The following is a 20155-nucleotide window of genomic DNA, read 5'->3' as shown; positions in this document are numbered from 1 at the left end:
AAGGCAGGCGGATCACCTGAGGTCAGGAGTTTTGAGACCAGCCTGACCAACATGGACAAACCTTGTCTCTACTAAAAATACAAAATTAGCCAGGTGTGGTGGTGCACGAGTAATCTCAGCTACTCGGGAGGCTGAGGCAGGAGAATCACTTGAACCCGGGAGGTGGAGGTTGCTGTGAGCTGAGATCGTACCACTGCACTCCAGCCTGGGCAACAAGAGTGAAACTCCGTCTCAAAACAAAACAACAACAACAACAACAACAACAAAGACCATGATCAGATATCACTACCCGCTTAGGAGTGAAATGGGAAAAGTTCCCTCGTTCTCCTTGCAGGGCTTGCGAAGGGGGTGTGGTTCGCTTCTTCAGTGCCCCGCTGCTCAGACCTCTGGGGGAGTATTCAGATGGGCAGGCTGTGGGGCTCTGACCCCATGGCAGTGTCTAGGGTTGAATTTACAGCTGAAGCCCCAGTGGGCACATGTTACAGGGTACTCTTTTAGTTTAGGCGTCCGTAGGTGGCTTCTGTTAGTCAGCTCAATGTACTTCTGCCTTATTTCCAGGTCAGAGAGCTTTCTGTAATCCCAGGGTTCTTGCCTCAGTGTACAAGAATTGGATGGATCACGCGTGGGCTTGGAGAATGAGTGCAAGGTTTTATTGAGTGGAAGTAGCTCTCAGCAGATGGGGGAGCCAGAAGGGAGATGGTTTCCCTCTGGAGTCAGGCCACGTGGCAGCCCGGGATCTCCTCTGACTGCCCCAGCCAAACTCCGAATCCTTCTGCTGGTCAGTGGCCTGCTGGCCTGCTGATATCTGTCCTGTCATCTTCTGCCGATGTGTTCCTCTCCACATCCAGCCACTTGAGTGTCTGCCAGCTAGGGTCTCAGGGTTTTTATAGGCACAGGATAGGTGCGTGGCAAGTCAGGGTGGTATTGGGGAAAGCAACATTTGGGCAGGAAAACAAAAATGTCTGTCCTCATGTAGGTCCGTGGGCACAGGCCTGGAGGTGGAGCCCTAGCCAGGCACTATGCCCTCCTCTACCCAGCACTTCCCTTCCCCGCTTCCAGATCATGAACACAGGTAAAATAGCAAATCATGACAACATCAAATGCTGAATGTGAATAATTTAGGCATTGCTAGGGTGAATGTAAAATGGGAGAGACATTCTAGAAAATATTCTTTAAATGTTTACTATCTAAAGAATTATCTTTAAAAGTTCACCTGTAATCCCAGCACTTTGGGAGGCCGAGGTGGGTGGATCACAAGGTCAGGAGTTCGAGACTAGCCTGGCCAACATGATGAAACCCCATCTCTACTAAAAATACAAAAGTTAGCTGGGTGTGGTGGCGGGCACCTGTAATCCCAGCTACTCGGGAGGCTGAGGCGGGAGAATCGTTTGAATCTGGGAAGCGGAGGTTGCAGTGAGCCAAGAGCACGCCATTGCACTCCAGCCTGGGTGACAGGGTGAGACTCTATCTCAAAATAAATAAATAAAATAAAATAAAATTTAAAAATAAAATATGCCACTACCATGTGATCCAACAACTATGCCTTTGGACATTTATCTTAGGAATGAAAACTCTGTTCACAAAACCCCATACTTATGTTCATAAAAATGTATACGCAGGTGTTTAGAGTGGTGTTATTCCTAATAGCCAAAAGCTGAAAACAACACAGATGGCCTTCATTGAGTGAATGGTTAAACAAGCGATGCTATACCTATTTTATGGAATAAATACTGGGCAATAAAAAACAATAAACTATTGACATATACAACAACCTAGATGAATCCCCGGAGAATTATGCTGAGTGAAGAAAATCAATCCCTCAAGGGTATATACTGGATTATTCCATTTATACAATATTCTTCAGATGACAAAATTATAGAAATGGAGAACAGATTAGTAGTTGTCAGAGGTAAAGAAGGGTGGGACAGAAAACGATATAGCCATAAAAAGGCATCATGAGGGATCCATATGGTTTGAAAATGTTTTGTACCCTGACTAGATCAACGTGGGTGTCCTAGTTGTGATACAGTACTAATGTTTTGCAAGATGTCACCATTGAGGATCGCTGGTTTAAAGGGTACATAAGACCTCTAGGCATTATTTCTAACAACTGCATGTAAATCTATAATTATCTCAAAATTAAAAGTTTAATTTAAAAAATGCTTCCAATAAATAAACAAACGGATGGATGGGAGTTCTAATATTTTCTTCCCATGCCATAATGGATCATCTTGGGCGCACCCAGTTTTAGAGATCACTAACATATGCTGCTTGTACCTACCCAGTCTTAGAGCCCCTTCGGTTATTCTCTACATTCTCTTAAAGTTGTCTTTCTTAAATGCAAATCTGATCATGCTACTTCTCAAAATCATAGTCTGATATATAAGGGCCTTCATGATCTGGCTTTAGGCCTTTACTCAAATACGTACCTATACACCAAACTACTTGCAGTTTTCTTTATTCCTTTTCTTTTTTTTTCCTTTTTGAGACAGAGTCTCGCTCTGTTGCCCAGGCTGGAGTGTGGAGTGTGGTGGCACAATCTTGGCTCACTGCAATCTCCACCCACTAGGTTCAAGTGATTCTGGTGCCTCAGCCCCCTGAGTAGCTGGGATTACAGGAGTGAGCCACCACGCCCAGCTAATTTTTATATTTTTGGTAGAGACAGGGTTTCACCATATTGGCCAGGCTGGTCTCGAACTCCTGGCCTCAAGTGATCCACCCTCCAAAGCCTCCCAAAGTGCCGGGATTACAGGCAGGAGCGCCTGGCATACTTGCAATTTGAATTATGCAAAACCCTGTGTTTAGTGTGAGATACCTGAGGACAGGCACAATGACTTGTCTTTGCTTGCCAATAGTATCTCTAATTCAATGATCTCTAAGGCTTAGTGTGTTCCTAGCACATACGAGGAGTGCAATAAATCCTGACTTAAAGAAGCCTACTTTAAGTGTGTTTTCCTTTGCTTGTAATCCTGAGAGCCCAGAGGTATTGATTCTGTGTTACCTCAGAACACTGACCTGCAATCACTCCTGCCAGGTACACCAGCCCCACACGGAGGCCTTTGTGGACCATTTCCAATGGAATACCCAAAACAAGCTGCATACAAAGATTCCCCAAGATGTGCTGAACTCTGCAAAGACAAACAACAGTTGTCACACATTATGACTAAACCCAGCAGTTGTTTCCCTGGGAGATGAACAGACTTTCATGTGTTTTCTCTAGTTAAGGATTTGCTTAACTAGAATTCCATTTTCTAATTTCTCTTAGCAGACAACTCTTTTTTTCTTTTTCTTTTTTCTGTGCGTGTGTGTGCGTGTGTGTGTGTGTGTGTGTATGTGTGACAGTCTTGCTGTGTCTCCCAGCCAGGAGTGCAGTGGTGCAATCTCTGCTCACCACAACCTCTGCCTTAAGGTTTCAAGTAATTCTCATACCTCAGCCTCCCAAGTAGCTGGGATTACAGGCATATGCCACCGCTCCTGGCTAATTTTTTTTTCTTTTCTTTTTTTGAGACGGAGTTTATCTCTTGTTGCCCAAGCTGGAGTGCAATGGCAAGATCTTGGCTCACTGCAACCTCCACCTCCTAGGTTCAAGCGATTCTCCTGCTTCAGCCTCCCTAGTAGCTGAGATTACAGGTGCCTGCAACCACGCCCAGCTTATTTTTTTTCTTTTCTTTTCTTTTCTTTTTTTTTTTTTTTTTTTGAGACGGAGTTTATCTCTTGTTGCTCAGGCTGAAGTGCAATGGCATGATCACGGCTCACTGCAACCTCTGCCTCCCAAGTGCAAGCGATTCTCCTGAGTAGCTGTGATTACCGGCATGCACTACCACACCCAGCTAATTTTGCATTTTTAATAGAGACAGGGTTTCTCCATGTTGGTCAGGCTGGTCTCGAACTCCTGACCTCAGGTGATCTGCCTGCCTTGGCCTCCCAAAGGCTGGGATTACAGTAGTGAGCCACCGTGCCCTGCCTAATTTTTGTATTTAGAGGTTTCACCATGTTGGTCAGGCTGGTCTTGAACTCCTGACCTCAGTGATCCACCCGCCTCAGCCTCCCAAAGTGCTGAGATTACAGGCATGAGCCACTGCACCTGGCTGATTTTTGTATTTCAAGTAGAGACAGCGTTTCACCATGTTGGCCAAGTTGGTCTTGAACTCCTGACCTCGGGTGATCCACCCACTTTGGCCTGGGGAAGTGCTGGGATTACAGGCATGAGCCACCATGCCTGGCCTCTCTGGGCGTCTTATATGGGAAAAAAATAACCTCTGTTTAAGGCCCCGTTAGATATTTTTGGTACTTGCATCCAAAACATTCCTAATTTATATAATCCTATACATGGTATGTCCTACACAGCCTTGCAAAAAAAAAAAAAAAATTTTTTTTTGAGGCAGAGTGTGCTCTGTCACCCAGGCTGGAGTGCAGTGGCACAATCCCAGCTCACTGCAACCTCTGCCCATGCACCATACGCCCAGCTAATTTTTGTATTTTTAGTGGAGACGGGGTTTCACCATATTGGCCAGGCTGGTCTCGAACTCCTGACCTCGTGATCCACCCACCTCGGCCTCCCAAAGTGCTGGGATTACAGGTGTGAGCCACCGCACCTGGCCTTTTTTTTTATTTTTATTTTTTTTTTTTTGAGACAGGGTTTCACTCCCTTCATCTAAGCTAGAGTGCAGTGTCTCGACTTTGACTCACTACATTTCCGTCTCCTGGGCCTGAGGATTCCTTAATTGTCCCACCTCAGCCTCCCCAGTAGCTGGGACTGCAGGCACACACCCTATGCCCATCTAATTTTCTTTTTTTTTTTTTTTTTTTGTAGAGATGGGGGTTTCACCATGTCACCCAGACTGGTTTTGAACTCCTGGGCTCAAGCAATCCACCCACCTCAGCCTCTAAAAGTGCTGGGATTATAGGTGTGAGCCACTGCTCCTGGCCACAAATTTTTTTTAAGTGCCTTACTATGTGTTAGGCACAGTGAAAATTATAGCCATTGTCTCATTTGATCACAACAACCTTATGAGGTATATTGTACCCAGCCTACTATATACTATAATACTGTACTGCCTTACATAGCTATTTAACTGACATGTTCCCTCTTATCATCTTAAAGTCCTTGTGTGCAGGAGCCATGTTTGCTCAGGATATACTCGTTAAATGGAAACTGAGCAATTGGTGATTTTGCCCCTGATTTGTCAAGCCTCTGAGCCATGTGTCCTGATGCCTGTTTAGCCACTAAGCAAAAGTATCATCCTTTCTATTTTATTTATTTATTTATTTATTTTATTTTTATTTTATTATTTATTTATTTTTGAGATGGAGTCTCGTGTTGTCACCCAGGCTGGAGTGCAGTGGCGTGATCTCGGTTCACTGCAACCTCTGCCTCCCAGGTTCACACCATTCTCCTGCCTCAGCCTCCCAAGTAGCTGGGACTACAGGTGCCCACCACCATGCCTGGCTAATTTTTTTGTATTTTTAGTAGAGACAGGGTTTCACTGTGTTAGCCAGGATGGTCTTGATCTCCTGACCTTGTTATCTGCCCACCTCGGCCTCCCAAAGTGCTGGGATTACAGGCATGAGCCACTGCACCCAGCCTCTATTTTATTTTTTATTTATTTTTAACTTTTTTGTAGAGACACTCTCTATGTTGCCCAGGCTGGTCTCAGACTCCTGGACTCAAAGCAATCCTCCCTTGTCAGCCTCCCAGGTAGCTGGAACTGCAGGCACACACCACCACACCCCAGCTACAAGTCGTTTTCAAGTACAGGGCTGGGTAAACTGCATAGACAAGGTTGGCCCCACCTGAGGCCACAAGAGTTCACCGGATAGGTGGGGCCAACAGGGAGCTGCCCGCTGTCTGCAGTGGGCATGGTGGATCACGGATGCTGAGTGAGTTCATGAAAGGCCATCAGCATTTAACAAACTATAGGCGGCCAGGTGCAGTGGCTCACACCTGTAATGCCAGCACTTTGGGAGGCTGAGGCAGGTGGATCACAAGGTCAGGAGATTAAGACCATCCTGGCCAACATGGTGAAATCCCTTCTCTACTAAAAATACAAAAATTAGCCAGGCATGGTGGTGGGTGCCTGTAGTCTCAGCTACTCAGGAGGCTGAGGCGGGAGAATGGCTTAAACCAGGGAGCCAGAGGTTGCAGTGAGCCGAGATTGCACCACTGCACTCTGGCCTGGTGACAAAGCTAGACTTCGTCTCAAAAAAAAAAAAGTAAAGAAACTATAGGCAAAACTAAATGGCGGTCACTGCATCTCCTATTACCAGTATTATTCCACATGGATAACAGTATCATACACTCATCAATATGTTCATGAACTAAATTTATTTTATTTTATTTTTGAGAGAGAGTCTCGCTGTATCACCTACTCTAGAGTGCAGTGGCGTGATCTCGGCTCACTGCAACCTCCACCTCCTGGGTTCAAGCAATTTTCCTGTCTCAGCCTCCTGAGTAGCTGGGATTACAAGCACACGCCACCACACTCAGCTAGTTTTTGTATTTTTAGTATAGACGGGGTTTTATCATATTGGTCAGGCTGGTCCTGAACTCCTGACCTCAGGTGATCTACCCGCCTTGGCCTCCTAAAGTGCTGGGATCACAGGCATGAGGCACTGTGCCCGGCCATGAACTAAATTTTGTTTGATGTATGGTGATGGAGGAGGAGACTGGTGACTCAGCACCACCATTTTCATAGCCTAAAGAGTATATCTAACAACATTAGACAACTAGGGGAACATGCTTTTGGTTTTGCGATGATTTGATCTCATTAATATTCCTAAATAAATACTAATATTGGGCAGTTATAATGCAATATAAAGTATACTGGCCTTATGGGCACAGTGGCTCACGCCTGTAATCCCAGCACTTTTGGAGGCTGAGGCAGATGGATCACCTGAGGTCAGAGTTTGAGACTAGCCTAGCCAACATGGTGAAATCCCGTCTCTACTAAAAGTATAAAAATTAGCTCGGCCTGGTGGCAGGTGCCTGTAATCCCAGCTACTCAAGAGGCTGAGGCAGGAGACTCGCTTCAACCCAGGAGGCGGAGGTTGCAGTCAGCAGAGATCTGGGAAAAAAAAAAAAAAGATATACTGCCCTTAGAGTTAGCACTAGTGGGCTGAGGTCCTAGCTCTGCAACTTAGCTGTGTGACTTGGAGCAAGTTTTTTTTTTTTTTTTTTTTTTTTTTGAGATGGAGTCTTGCTCTTGTCCCCTAGCCTGGGGTAAAGTGGCACGATCTTGGCTCACTGCAACCTCTGCCTCCCAGGTTCAAGCAATTCTCCCACCTCGGCCTCCTGGGACTACAGGTATGCACCACCATGCCTGGATAATTTTTTTATTTTTCATAGAGATGGGGTTTCACTATATCAGTCAGGCTGGTCGCAAATTCCTGACCTCGTGTGATCTGCCCACCTCAGCCTTCATGACTACATCTTCCAAGCCTCAGACATAAAACAGCGGGAGCAATACCTACTCCTTAGGGTTGCTGTGAAGATTATGGACATGAAAGTGTCTTATCAATAATAAAGCACTCAACAAATGTTAGAGGTTACAATGATATAATCAACTCTGATACCAGGGGCTTAACTGTCATCGCTTACCCAGCATGTACCAGCATGTATGAGATAAACCTCCAGGCTTCCTCCCTCTTCTCAGGACTGTAGATAAAGGGGCTCTCCAAGATGCCTGTGTCCAAGGTGATCCACTGTTTCTGAGGCTTCCACACAGCATAGTAAATAAACACTGCCAGCTGACGGAGGGAGCAGACATGAGTGTCAACCACACCGTCTCCAGAGAGGGGCCCCATTCAGGCCCACGGGCAGTAACTGTTTCAGATGATTCAGCTCTCAAGTGGGCCACACCATAGAGCCAGAAAATGACATGAAATACACTTTTTCATCATCCCCCACTGTGATGGTTTCCACCATACCCCACTTCCTCCAATGGTTGGGAGCAGTGCTAGCTCACATTGTCAGGAAGACTTTCTGAACCCCTTTTGCCCTGCTGTTGGACCCCCTGCTCTCTGGCACTACGTTCTCTACTACCCTCTCACTCTTAAATACCCACTGCCCTCATCGCCACACCAACTGATCTTTCATTTACAACTTCCTATGAAAGTAGGTCAATGCTGGCTTCCGAATAATAGAGCAGGGAAAGGGAAAAATAGTCACTTGCAAGGGGAGAGACCTGGCAAACCCTCCCTTAACCAACGGATGGAGGTGAATGTCCCAAGCATGTGATGTCCTCAACTTTCTGAGGCTATGTGATGGGAAGAGCCCTTCACCTCCATGGTATTCTTCTCCCAAACTCATAACTCCAGTTAAATCGCAAGAAAAGCATCAGTCAAACCCCAGCTGGGGGACATTCTACAGGATCCCTAGCCAGTCCCCGTCAAGACTATCAGAGTTATGAAAAACAGACTGAGAAGCTGCCATACATAGATCAGAGGAGCCTGGGAGACATGGCAGCTAAATGCAGTGGGTACCAGAGGAATAGAAAGAGGCCATTAATGGAGATACTGGTAAAAATCCAGATAAATCTGGAGTTTAGTTAGGAATATGCCAATGGCACTTTCTTAGTTTTGACAAATGTACTATGGGGCCAGGTGCAGTGGCTCATGCCTATAATCCCAGCCCTTTGGGAGGCTGAGGCAGGCGGATCATCTGAGGTCAGGAGTTCAAGACCAGCCTGGCCAACATGGTGAAACCACGTCTCTACTAAAAATACAAAAAAAAAAAAAAAAAAAAAACTAGCCAGGTGTGGTGGTGCACACCTGTAATCACAGCTACTTGGGAGACTGAGTCAGGAGAATCGCTTGACCCTGAGAGGCGGAGGTTGCAGTGAGCTGAGATCACGCCATTGGCACTCCAGGCTGGGCAACAAAGCAACTCCATCTCAAATTTTAAAAAATAATAATAATAAATATATATATATACACACACACACACACACACACACACACTATGGAAATGTAATGTACTATATGCAGAGATTATCCTGGGTTTGAAAAAAAAGAAAAACAATGCAATGTACTATGGCAATGTAGGATATAAACAATGGGAGAAACTGGGTGAGGAGCATACAGGAACTTTCTATTTTATCTTAAAGTTTATTTGAACATTTTTAATTTAAAAATTGGTCTTTCTGTGAGAGGCAGGTGTCTCAGCACCTGCTCCATGAGCCTCCTATGGCAAGCCACCCTCCTCCATAGCACACACTATCTAGGCAACTGTGATTTGTACCACGAGAGCTTATGTCATTCTTCCCCATTCACCTGGGACAGACACACACACAGCTGATTGGAACACAAGATAACTCATAGGCCGGAAGGATAACAGGAGGGAGAAGCAGAAAAAGCAGATACAGACACCTCAGATCCGAAGACTTCCCAGTTGCAAGCAGTCTCACAATAAAATCCTGTGAAAACAATTAGAACTGTGCCCTTTCAACTGAAACAGACTTGACCACAGCATCTCTTGGGACACTTACACCTTAGCCTTAACTTTGTCTGAGCCATAAGAGGCTTGGTCCCTGCAACGGTTAATTTTATGTGTCAACTTAGCTAGGCTATGCTACCCAGACAGTTGCTTAAACATTATCCTAGGTGTTTTTGTGAGGGTATGGTTTACACTAATATTTAAATCAGTAGTCTTTGAGTAAAGTCGATTTCCCACCATACTATGGGTGAGCCTTGTCTAGTCAGTTGAAGGCCTTGCTGGAGAAAAGACTGTCCTCTGTTAGGGAAGGGAATTCTGCCAGCAGAACTCTACCTTTGGACTTGAACGGCAGGTCTTCCCTGGGCCTCCAGCCTGCCAGCCTTCCCTGAAGATTTTGAACCTGCCAAGTCTCCATAATCATTTGAGCTAATTCCTTAATAAATATGAATCTCTCTTCCCCCAGGACGCACACACCTACTGATTCTGTTTTTCTGAAGAACTCTTGACGAATACAGTTTGTGAAAAGGAAGCTGAGGCATCAGTGCATCAGTGGGAACTAAAAGGGTTCCATTAGGAACTGCCTAATGCCCCTGAAGTCCCACTCCACAGGCAGCCACGGTTGGCCAATTCCTTTATAGGACATCAAGTGTGGGGACATCAAGTGTTAGGACATCAAGTGTTCCTTTATAGGACATCAAGTGTGGGGGAAAAAACTAGGTGCCACAAGGTTCAGGGGAGCTTCATCCTGGCCCAGTGACTATGATGTGACCTTGGGAAAGTCATCCCACCTCTCTGAGACTTGCAATCTTTTCTGGAAAACAAGAGGACTGGCTAGATCAGAGCCTGAAAACACATCACATACTGCCTGAAGCAGACATTGTTAAAGGATCCCGGTTTTTTCCTACTGAAATTCAGCAGCATTCTATAATAGTTCTAAACCTGGGGTCCCAGAAAGGCCTTACCAACCAGTCTCAATCAGTTCATGAGAGAAAGCCTATGTGCAACCCCAGGATGATTTGGTCCCTAAAGACCTCACGGCTAAAATGAAAGGAAGCCACTGAAACTGCAGCCACAGCTGGGCAGCTTTGTCTGACAAAGGAAACTCCACCTGGGTTGGCAGTGACCGTGAGTATAGGGAAAGCCTCAAAGGCAGCTGTGGGGAGGGCGGAGGCAGAGGTGAGCTGTGTGCTGTCCCCATCCCCGCCGAGCTCTCTCACACGTTCCCAGTCTCTTCTCTAGATCTAGATCTGACCCCTAGTTTGTTTGCAACTCCCCTGTGCCACTTACCCCATTGCCCACCCCGCTCCCCATTCACCTCGGCCAGGCTGATGGAGATGATGAACACGGGGGGCGGGAAGCAGTTAGCTCTCTCCAAGTATGTTCCTCGGGCCTTTTCGGGCAGCATCCATTTTGAGACGATCCTGTGGACCTTTCTACTCTTGGCACGATCTTTACCTCCCCTATCCTCTCTCATTTTCTCCTCTTGCTCCAGCTCTTCCTTCATCTCTCTCCCCATATTCAGATTCATGCTCTCCATCTCCAGATCATGAACAGCAGCCATTGTCCTGGGTTCTCCCTCCAGCCCAGAAGGACATGAATCCCAGAGAACAGCAGGTGGCCCTAGGTCCTCAGGCTGTGGCTCTTCCCTGGGCTGTCTGGCGCAACCACTGCTTTCCAAGGCCTTTCCTGTATGTAAAGAGAAGACAGCTGAAGATGATCAAAATGATCTAAACTTCCTAAATGGCCCAGAATAAAGTTTTCCCTGTAACTGTTTTAAAAAGTATGAGCCAAAGAGCCAGATGACTGAGATTAAAACACAGCTCTACCACCTATCAGCTGTCAGTTAACATCAGGTAAATCACTTCATTAAATTCTCCAAGCCTCAGATTATATGTTTCTTAAATTGTGGTGAAATACACATAATATAAAATTTACCATTTTTGCCATTTAATGTTTTTTTTTTTTTTTTTTTTTTTTTTTTAGTCATTTTGCTCTTTGGCCCAGGCTGGAGTGAAATGGCGAGATCTCAGTTCACTGCAACCTCCGCCTACTGGGTTCAAGCAATTCTTCTGCTTCACCCTCCCTGGCTAATTTTTGTATTTTCAGTAGAAACAGGATTTCACAGTGTTGGCCAGGCTGGTCTTGAACTCCTGACCTGAAGTGATCCACCCGCCTCAGCCTCCCAAAGTGCTGGGATTACAGGCATGAGCCACTACACCCGGCCTAGAATGTCCTTTTTTTATGGCCGAATGCTGTTGCGTTGTATAGACATGCCACATTTTGTTTATCCACTCATCTGTTTATGGACATTTGGGTTGTTTCCACCTTTTGGCTATTGTGAATGAACATCCCTGTACAAGTTTTCTTTCTTTCTTTTTTTTTTTTTTTTGAGACGGAGTCTCGCTCTGTCACCCAGGCTGGAGTGCAGTGGCGTCATCTCAGTTCACCACAAGCTCCGCCTCCCAGGTTCACGCCATTCTCCTCCCTCAGCCTCCCGAGTAGCTGGGACTACAGGCACCCGCCACCACGCCCGGCTAATTTTGTGTGTGTGTGTGTGTGTGTGTGTATTTTTAGTAGAGACGGAGTTTCACCATGTTAGCCAGGATGGTCTCCATCTCCTGACCTCCTGATTCACCCATCTCGTCCTCCCAACGTGCTGGGATTACAGGCGTGAGCCACGGCACCCGGCACAAGTTTTCTTTAAACATCTGTTTCCAGTTTGAGGGGGAGCATATACCTATGAGTGGAATTGTTGGGTCATATGGTAATTAATTCTATGTTTAACTTATTGGGAAACCCTCAGATTCCATTTTAAACTGGGAATAATGATAGCATTTGCCTCATAACATTACTGGGAAGCTTACTTGAGATAATGCAATAAAGCACTTAGAACAGTATCTGGGCAGTATCTGGGCCAGGCATGGTGTCTTAGCCTGTGATCCCATCACTTGAGCTCAGGAGTTTCAGACTAGCCTGGCCAACATGGTGAAACCCCGTCTCTACTAAAAATACAAAAACCAGCTGGGCATAGTGGCACGTGCCTGTACTTCCAACTATTTGGGAGGCTGAAGCAGGAGAATAACTTGAACCTGGGAGGCGGAGGTTGCAGTGAGCCAAATTCACGCCACTGCACTCTAGACTGGGCCACGGAGTAAGACTCTGTCTCAAAAAAAAAAAAAAAAAAAAGAACAGTATCTGGCACATAGTAAACACCCTATAATTATTAGTTGTTATTGGCTATAGATGGATGAATGAGTTTTAGATGGATGGATGGATAGATGGAAGGGATGGAGCTGAGCCTGGGGCCTGTTTTCACACTGCCTGTTACTGGGAATCAGATCAAATTCTACTGATTTTCAAATGAAACTCATTAGGCAACTTTTCACATTAGAATAGGTTATATTCAATAAATTGAGGAAGAGACATCTTATTTTTCTTTTCCCCAGCAACTTTTCTGAAAATAAAGGCTTTTGCTCTCCCCTGCACTTTTCACCCACCCACTCACCCACCTCCCAGAGTCAGACATTCAGTCCATAGATGTAACTCTTTTATTAATTTCCCTTGAAGACTGATGATTTTTTTCTAGTTTTTGCCACATCTCATAGTTGACAAAACTACAATGTGGATTTAAGATCAGCAGCTTTTAACCACAAATATTAAAGCATTTAAAAAATAAGTTCAATTAGAGACAGTTCACATTGTACAAATCAGCCTTATTGTAAATCTAAAATCATACATAATCATTTTATGAGGAAATACAATTCCACATTGTTAACAATACAACTGTATAAAAGGAGCTACAAAAATAAGGATTACATTTACCCTTATCTTGGGATTTCAACAGTTCCAGAAATTTTACAACTTCAGGACCACCATTTTAGGCATGTTAGTGCCTAAACATATTTGCTGTGCTGCAAAGATAGTTGACCCAATCGGTTTAGCCAAAACTCATTGCATGACTGCTTTCTGCCTTGCCTTGTGCCGTAAAGTAGACATGTAATTCTAGCTACTTTAGGCTTTAGCACTAAATGAGCACACTGGTAGCAATTAGAAACATTTGGGGTTTTTTTATTTAATTTTTTTTGAGACAAGGTATCTCTCTGTCACCCAGGCTGTATTGCAGTGGCAGGATCACGGCTCATTGCAGCCTCTACCTCCCAGGCTCAAGTGAGCCTCCCACCTCAGCCTCCCAAGTAACTGGGACCACAAGCACACACGCCACCACACCCAGCTATTTTTTTCTATTTTGTTGAGATGGGATCTTCCTGTGTTACCCAGGTTAGTCTCAAACTCCTGGGCTCAAGCGATCCTCCCACCTCAGCCTCCCAAAGTGCTGGGATTACAAGTGTGACCCACTGCACCCAGCCAACATTTTGGTTTTACCTCTCTTTTCAGTCAATGACTATCATCCTCCAACTTCCATACCTGTCTACCCTGTTTCCTGAGAACAGGGGCCTCTCTCTGATTTATCTTATCTCCAATACCTGGTGCTATAATGCTCACAGGTGCTCCTTCCAGTCTCTGACATTTCCCTATCTCTCCTATTCACATTTATCTTCTGCCCCACTCCTGAATTTCTGAGGAAATATTACCTATCATATTGGTAACAATGAAAAAGACTTAGGCCGGGCATGGTGGCTCATGCCTGTGATACCAGCACTTTGGGAGGCCGAGGTCGGTGGATCACCTGAGGTCAGGAGTTCAAGACCAGCCTGGCCAATATGGTGAAACCCATCTCCGTTAAAAATACAAAAATTAGCTGGGCATGGTGGCAAGCATCTGTAATCCCAGCTACTCATGAGGCTGAGGCAGGAGAATCACTTGAAACCAGGAGGCAGAGAGTTCAGTGAGCTGAGATCGTACCATTGCACTCAACCCTGGGTGACAGGAGTGAAACTCCATCTCAAAAAAAAAGAAAACAAAAAAAGAGTAATAATATCCCATATTTATGAGGTGTGTGGCAATGGGTGCAATGTATGAGGTATAAATTAATGCAGCCTTTTGGAAGGCAATTGGCCAATGTGTATAAACTATTAAAAGCATATACCTTTCAACAGAACCATCCAACTTCTAGAAATCCACCCTTCAAAGGTATTTGAGCACATACACAAAGGTATATTACAAGGCTATTCATGCAAAACTATTCATAGCAGTGAAGAATTATAAACAACCTAGATGGACTTCAGTGGGGTTGCTGTATTTTCTAACAGTTCTAATTCTTGGGTAGTTCTTCCTTACACTGCTGGAATCTATTCACCAGCTCCTGGGTCCAAGGTTTCCCTCCCTGGGGCCTCACAAAGCAAATCTAATCGAAGGTCATGTTGTCATTAATTTTGTCCTTCCTTGGGCGTGGCCTGTATATAAACTCCATGGGCTCTATAGGTCAAACTTGGGATACAGCGTCTAGAAACACACTTCAGATTACCAGAATTTTTGGAAGCCCAATTGAATGGAGCAGGAGTCTCGAAGCAAAACAAGGATTACAACACATTCTAGTCTCAAAAAAATATTCAAGCATCATCAACTGTCCATTCTTTTACTTGGCACTTGAGTCCTTATTTATTGGGTGTCATTCACTGGGTGGAGATTTACTGCGCTGACTCTGCTTTCTTACTCACTAAGCAAACCTCCTACCTCTTATCTGCAGCAAGTTACTGCCCACTGTTTTTTGAAAGGCCTCAAATACACAGATCAAAACTGGGTGGCACTGCTGTGAAAAGTTCTCATTCTACAGGTAGGGAACAACTAGGTAGATTGTTAGAACGTCTCTAGCCTTCTGGTTAAAAATGGAAATGTTCCTTATACACACCAAGAACCAAAACCCTTTCATGGGTTCTGAGAATTGGGGAGGGGGAAAAAAGAACCAAAACCCTTTCCTTCATGGTTGCCAAGTATTCTTTTTTTAAACAAAAAAAGTTTTTAACTTTATTATTATTATTATTGTCATTATTTTGAGATGGTGGCCTCCCCATGTTGTCCAGCTGGTCTCAAACCCTTGAATTCAAGGGATCCTCCCTGCTTGACCTCTCAAAGCATTGAGATTACTGGTGTGAGAGAGCCTGTAATCCACAAGTATTCTCAAGAGGAAACACAGAATGATCCCACCTGGTCACAAGTACTCTTAAAAGGAAACACAGGGCCAGGTGTGGTGGCTCACGCCTGTAATCCCAGCACTTTGGGAGGCCAAGGCAGGTGGATCACAAGATCAGGAGATCCAGACCATCCTGGCTAACACAGTGAAACCCCATCTCTATTAAAAATACAAAAAAATTAGCCAGGCTGGTGGCGGGCGCCTGTAGTCCCAGCTACTTGGGAGGCTGAGGCAGGAGAATGGCATGAACCCAGGTGGCAGAGCTTGCAGTGAGCTGAGATCGCCCACTGCACTCCAGCCTGGGCAACAGAGCGAGACTCCATCTCAAAAACAAAACAAAAAAAAGGAAACACAGAAAGAACTTTCCTACTTCCTGACTTTGCCTGGAATAAGCATTACTTGTTAACAATTGCGGAGCCAGTGTGTTGGCCAAAGACTTGAAAGGGCAGGACTGTGCTCATTTACTCAGGACAGTTGACTACCTTAAAAAAAAAAAATCTGTTGAAAAGAGATTTCTTTTTTCTTTTTTTTTTTTTTTGAGGTGGAGTTTTGCTCTCGTTGCCCAGGCTGGAGTGCAATGGCGCGATCTCGGCTCACCACAACCTCTATCTCCCAGGTTCAAGCAATTCTCCTGCCTCAGCCTCCCAGGTAGCTGGAGTTACAGGTGTGCACCACCATGCCTGGCTAATTTTGGATTTTTAGTAGAGATGGGGTTTCACCATGTTGGTCAGGCTGGTCTCGAACTCCTGACCTCAAGTGATCCATCCACCTAGGCCTCATAAACTGCTGGGATTATAGGCGTAAACCACCATGCCCAGCCAAAAAGAGATTTCTATAAAGAGATTTACATAGGAGACTCCTGACATTTGCAAAAGATTTTTCCAGACCTTTCAGATGCTCTAATGTACTACATACCACACAGTGTCTCCCAAAATTACATTGTAAAGTATAGCCAGGCCGGGCACGGTAGCTCACACCTGTAATCCCAGCACTTTGGGAGGCCGAGGCGGGCAGATGACTTGAGGTCAGGCGTTTGAGACCAGCCTGGCCAATATGGTGAAACCCTGCCTCTACTAAAAATACAAAAATTAGCTGGCCGTGGTGTCATGCGCCTGTAATCCCAGCTACTCGGGAGGCTGAGACAGGAGAATCTCTTGAACCCAGGAGGCGGAGGTTGCAGTAGGAGGCGGAGGTTGCAGTGAGCCGAGATTTTGACACTGCACTCCAGCCTGGGAGACAGAAACTCTGACTCAAAAAAAAAAAAAAAGGTTAATCTCTTTCTTGATGAGCAGCTTTGGCACTGGCTGATGCACTCACTAAACAACTGATATCAGGGATCTTAGACAAGACTGAACTTGACACACCATGCCAGTTTATCCAAAACTTCTATTTGTAGCCAAAAAACAAAGTCACTGTCTTATACCTCCTCCTTTGTCTTTGTTTATATCACTGGCACCAATGGGTGATTTATTTTATGAATCTTTTCTACTCTGCAAACAAGAAACAAATATTTGAATCACTGCATGCAAACTACATAAAGGATAACAGTCATGTGAAATGTCCAGGCAGAGCGGTAGGCCTGGCTCACTAACAGGCAAAGCCAATCATTCAACTCATATTCATTCATAATGGGCCTTTGGGAGTAACTAGTAAATTACCGAAATTGCAAGTGTTGAATCTGCAAATGTCAAGGACTTTCAGTGGATTCTTTGACAACATGTATGTAGTCGTCATTTGTCAGTTTTCTTGGGGAATTTATCTTCTCCTGGTGGGCAACAGGAAACGGCTCCCATTACAGACATTAACCATGCCCAATATTCACTTTCACATGTCCCGAGGCAGCTAGTCACCTACACTTGATCAACCAGCTGCATTTGCTTAGGATTTCTGAGGCTGGAGATAGGGATGGAAAAAATTCTTTACAGTGGTTGCAGCAGTGGCAGCAGTATCCAGTGTCCAGACAGCCTTGCCATTGGGGTCAGCATGGCATCCAGCATCCAATGCCAGCTGTGGCTGTGATGAAGGCAGGAGCACTGGGCACTCAGCAGCAGCATCACTGAGGCTGTCCTCACCTACCTGGCTCTGTGATGGGATTTGTTGTAATTCTAGGTACCTGGTCTCTCTGTATTTTTGCTTATTTCCCAAGCCTTGTTTCTACAGCCTTCCAATGATTCTGTAACTTATTCAATGTGCTTTGAATAAAATTCATTTCCTGATTAGACAGAATCAGTTCCCATCTTTTGCAATCAAAAAACCTGACTAGGGCTGGGCACAGTGTCTCACAACTATAATCCCAGCACTTTGAGAGGCCGAGGCGGGCAGATCACCTGAGGTCAGGAGTTCGAGACCAGCCTGACCAATATGATGAAACCTAGTCTCTACTAAAAATACAAAAGTTAGCCGGGCATGGTGGCATGCGCCTGTAATCCCAGCTACTTGGGAGGCGAAGACAGGAGAATCACTTGAACCCAGGAGGCGGAGGTTGTAGTGAGCCGAGATTGCACCATCGCACTCCAGCCTGGGCAACAACAGCAAAACTCCGTCTCAAGAAAAAAAAAAAAAAAAAAAAGCTGACTAGGCTGGCACAGTGGCTCATGCCTGTAATCCTAGCACTGTGGGAGGCCAAGGTGGGAGGATTACTTGAGCCCAGGAATTCAAGATCAGCCTGGGCAACATAGTGAAACCCCATCTCTAAAAAAAAATTAAAACATTAGCTGGGCATAGTACCGTGCACCTGTGGTCCCCAACTACGTGGAAGGTTGAGGTAGGAGGATTGCTTGAACCTGGGAGGTTGAGGCTACAGTGAGCTGTGATTATACCACTGCACTGCAGCCTGGGTAACAGAAAGAGACCCTGTCTCAAAAATAGAAAATTTAAAAAAATAAAATAACCTAACTAATACACACGAATAGCCAAGAAATTCTTAACTCTACCTGGAGTGTTCCTGTTGCAAGTTAAATTCAGTTCTTGACTGAGCACGGTGGCTCACGCCAGTCTGTAATCCCAGCACTTTGAGAGGCCGAGGTGGGTGGATCACCTGAGGTCAGGCATTCGAGACAGCCTAGCACATGTAAAACCCCATCTCTACTAAAAGTACCCAAAAATTAGCCAGGTGAGGTGGTGGATGCCTTTAATCCCAGCTACTGGGGGAGGCTGAGGCAAGAGAATCATTTGAACCTAGGAGGCAGAAGTTGCAGTGAGCTGAAATCATACTGCTACACCCCAGCCTGGGCAACAGAGCAAGACTATGTCTCAAAAAAATAAAAAAATAAAAATAAAATAAAATCAGTTCTTGTTCTGTGTTTGGGAGACACAGTGAGAGGAGCACAGAATCAGGAGATGTGTTTTCTGGTCTAGACTGCCATTTCCTGGCTGTGTGACCAGGGGCAAGTTCCTTCCTGGCTCTGAGCCACAGCTCTCTCAGCTGCTCCGTGAACTAGACCAGAAGTTCCCCAGACTGGCTTTGCCAAAAAAATTAGCAAAAATTAACCAGGGCCGGGTACAGGGCTCACGCCTATAATCCCAGCACTTTGGGAGGCCAAGGTGGGTGGATCACCTGAGGTCAGGAGTTCAAGACCAGCCTGGCCAACATGGTGAAACCCCATCTCTACTAAAATACAAAAAAAAAAAAAAAAAATTGGCCAGGCATGGTGATACGTGACTGTAGTCCCGGCTACTAGGGAGGCTGAGGCAGGAGAATCGCTTGAACCTGGGAGGTGGAGGTTGCAGTGAGCCAAGATCGTGGCACTACACTCCATCCTGAGTGATAGAGCAAGACCTTATCTCAATCAATCAATCAATAAAAGAATGCTTGTGGTGCTCGCTTCAGCAGCACATGTACTAAAAACTGGACCGATACAGAGAAGATGAGCATGGCCCCTGCACAAGGATGACACACAAATTCATGAAGCATTCCATACAAAACAGCAGAGTTATTTAAAAAACAGTTTTTTAAAAAGGAATGCTTCTGGAAGAAAGGGAGAGAAAGAGAGAGGGAGAGAAAGAGAGGAGGCAAAAGGGGGAAGGAGGAATTCCAACCACACATTGACTAAGTCTTTGTGTGACTTTATGTTAAAAAGAGCCTTCTACCAGGCCAGGCGTGGTGGCTCACGCCTGTAATCCCAGCACTTTGGGAGACCAAGGCAGGTGGATCACGAGGTCAGGAGATCGAGACCAGCCTCACCAACATGTTGAAACCCTGTCTCTACTAAAAATACAAAAAATTAGCTGAGAGTGGTGGGAGGGCGGGCGCCTGTAGTCCCAGCTACTCGGGAGTCTGAGGCAGGAAAATGGCGTGAACCTGGGAGGCGGAGCTTGCGGTGAGCCCAGATCGCGCCACTGTACTCCAGCCTGGGTGACAGAGCGAGACTCCGTCTCAAAAAAAAAAAAGAAAAGAAAAGAAAGAAAGAAAAGAGCCTCCTACCAACCTTTTCCTCTGCACGGCCCCTTCCATTATCATTCTACCATCACAGGGCACCATCGCTGTGAAGCCGCCATGTCATAATGGCTACCAAAAAAAGGGCTTGCCATCTGCCTTTGAAGAATACCCTGCCTTGTGTTTGACACTCTAAAGACCTGAATTCTACTCCTGGCATCCACATTTAGTTTTTCACTGGGCCTCAGTTTCCTCA

General features: G+C 45.4%; 1 protein-coding gene, 1 long non-coding RNA gene and 1 other non-coding gene across 4 annotated transcripts in view; 2 read left to right on the top strand and 1 right to left on the bottom strand.

The window, feature by feature from the left end:
- Window positions 1–20155, top strand: part of LOC140709259 (uncharacterized) — a 79205-nt gene that overhangs the window by 47560 nt on the left and 11490 nt on the right. The window lies entirely within an intron of this gene.
- Window positions 1–20155, bottom strand: part of RHBDL2 (rhomboid like 2) — a 44492-nt gene that overhangs the window by 22447 nt on the left and 1890 nt on the right. The window contains exons 1-4 of one of the 2 annotated variants that reach the window (XM_073007462.1): window positions 17183–17974; window positions 10749–11119; window positions 7598–7746; window positions 3016–3128 (exon numbers count right to left, since the gene is read on the bottom strand). In XM_073007462.1, the coding sequence (XP_072863563.1) occupies window positions 3016–3128; window positions 7598–7746; window positions 10749–11119; window positions 17183–17258 (709 nt within the window). In that variant the 5' untranslated portion in view covers window positions 17259–17974. Of the gene's footprint in view, window positions 1–3015; window positions 3129–7597; window positions 7747–10748; window positions 11120–17182; window positions 17975–20155 lie in introns of those variants that run through there. The other variant, XM_007979315.3, reaches the window with a different exon arrangement.
- LOC119626280 (U6 spliceosomal RNA) lies at window positions 19341–19448 on the top strand. The gene has a single exon (XR_005242469.2). It is a non-coding gene; the product is annotated as a U6 spliceosomal RNA (small nuclear RNA).

Source organism: Chlorocebus sabaeus, chromosome 20, assembly GCF_047675955.1.
Source record: "Chlorocebus sabaeus isolate Y175 chromosome 20, mChlSab1.0.hap1, whole genome shotgun sequence".
NCBI lineage: Eukaryota > Metazoa > Chordata > Mammalia > Primates > Cercopithecidae > Chlorocebus > Chlorocebus sabaeus.
The sequence above is the reverse complement of the archived record's forward strand: the minus strand, read 5'-3'. Positions and strand labels throughout refer to the sequence as shown.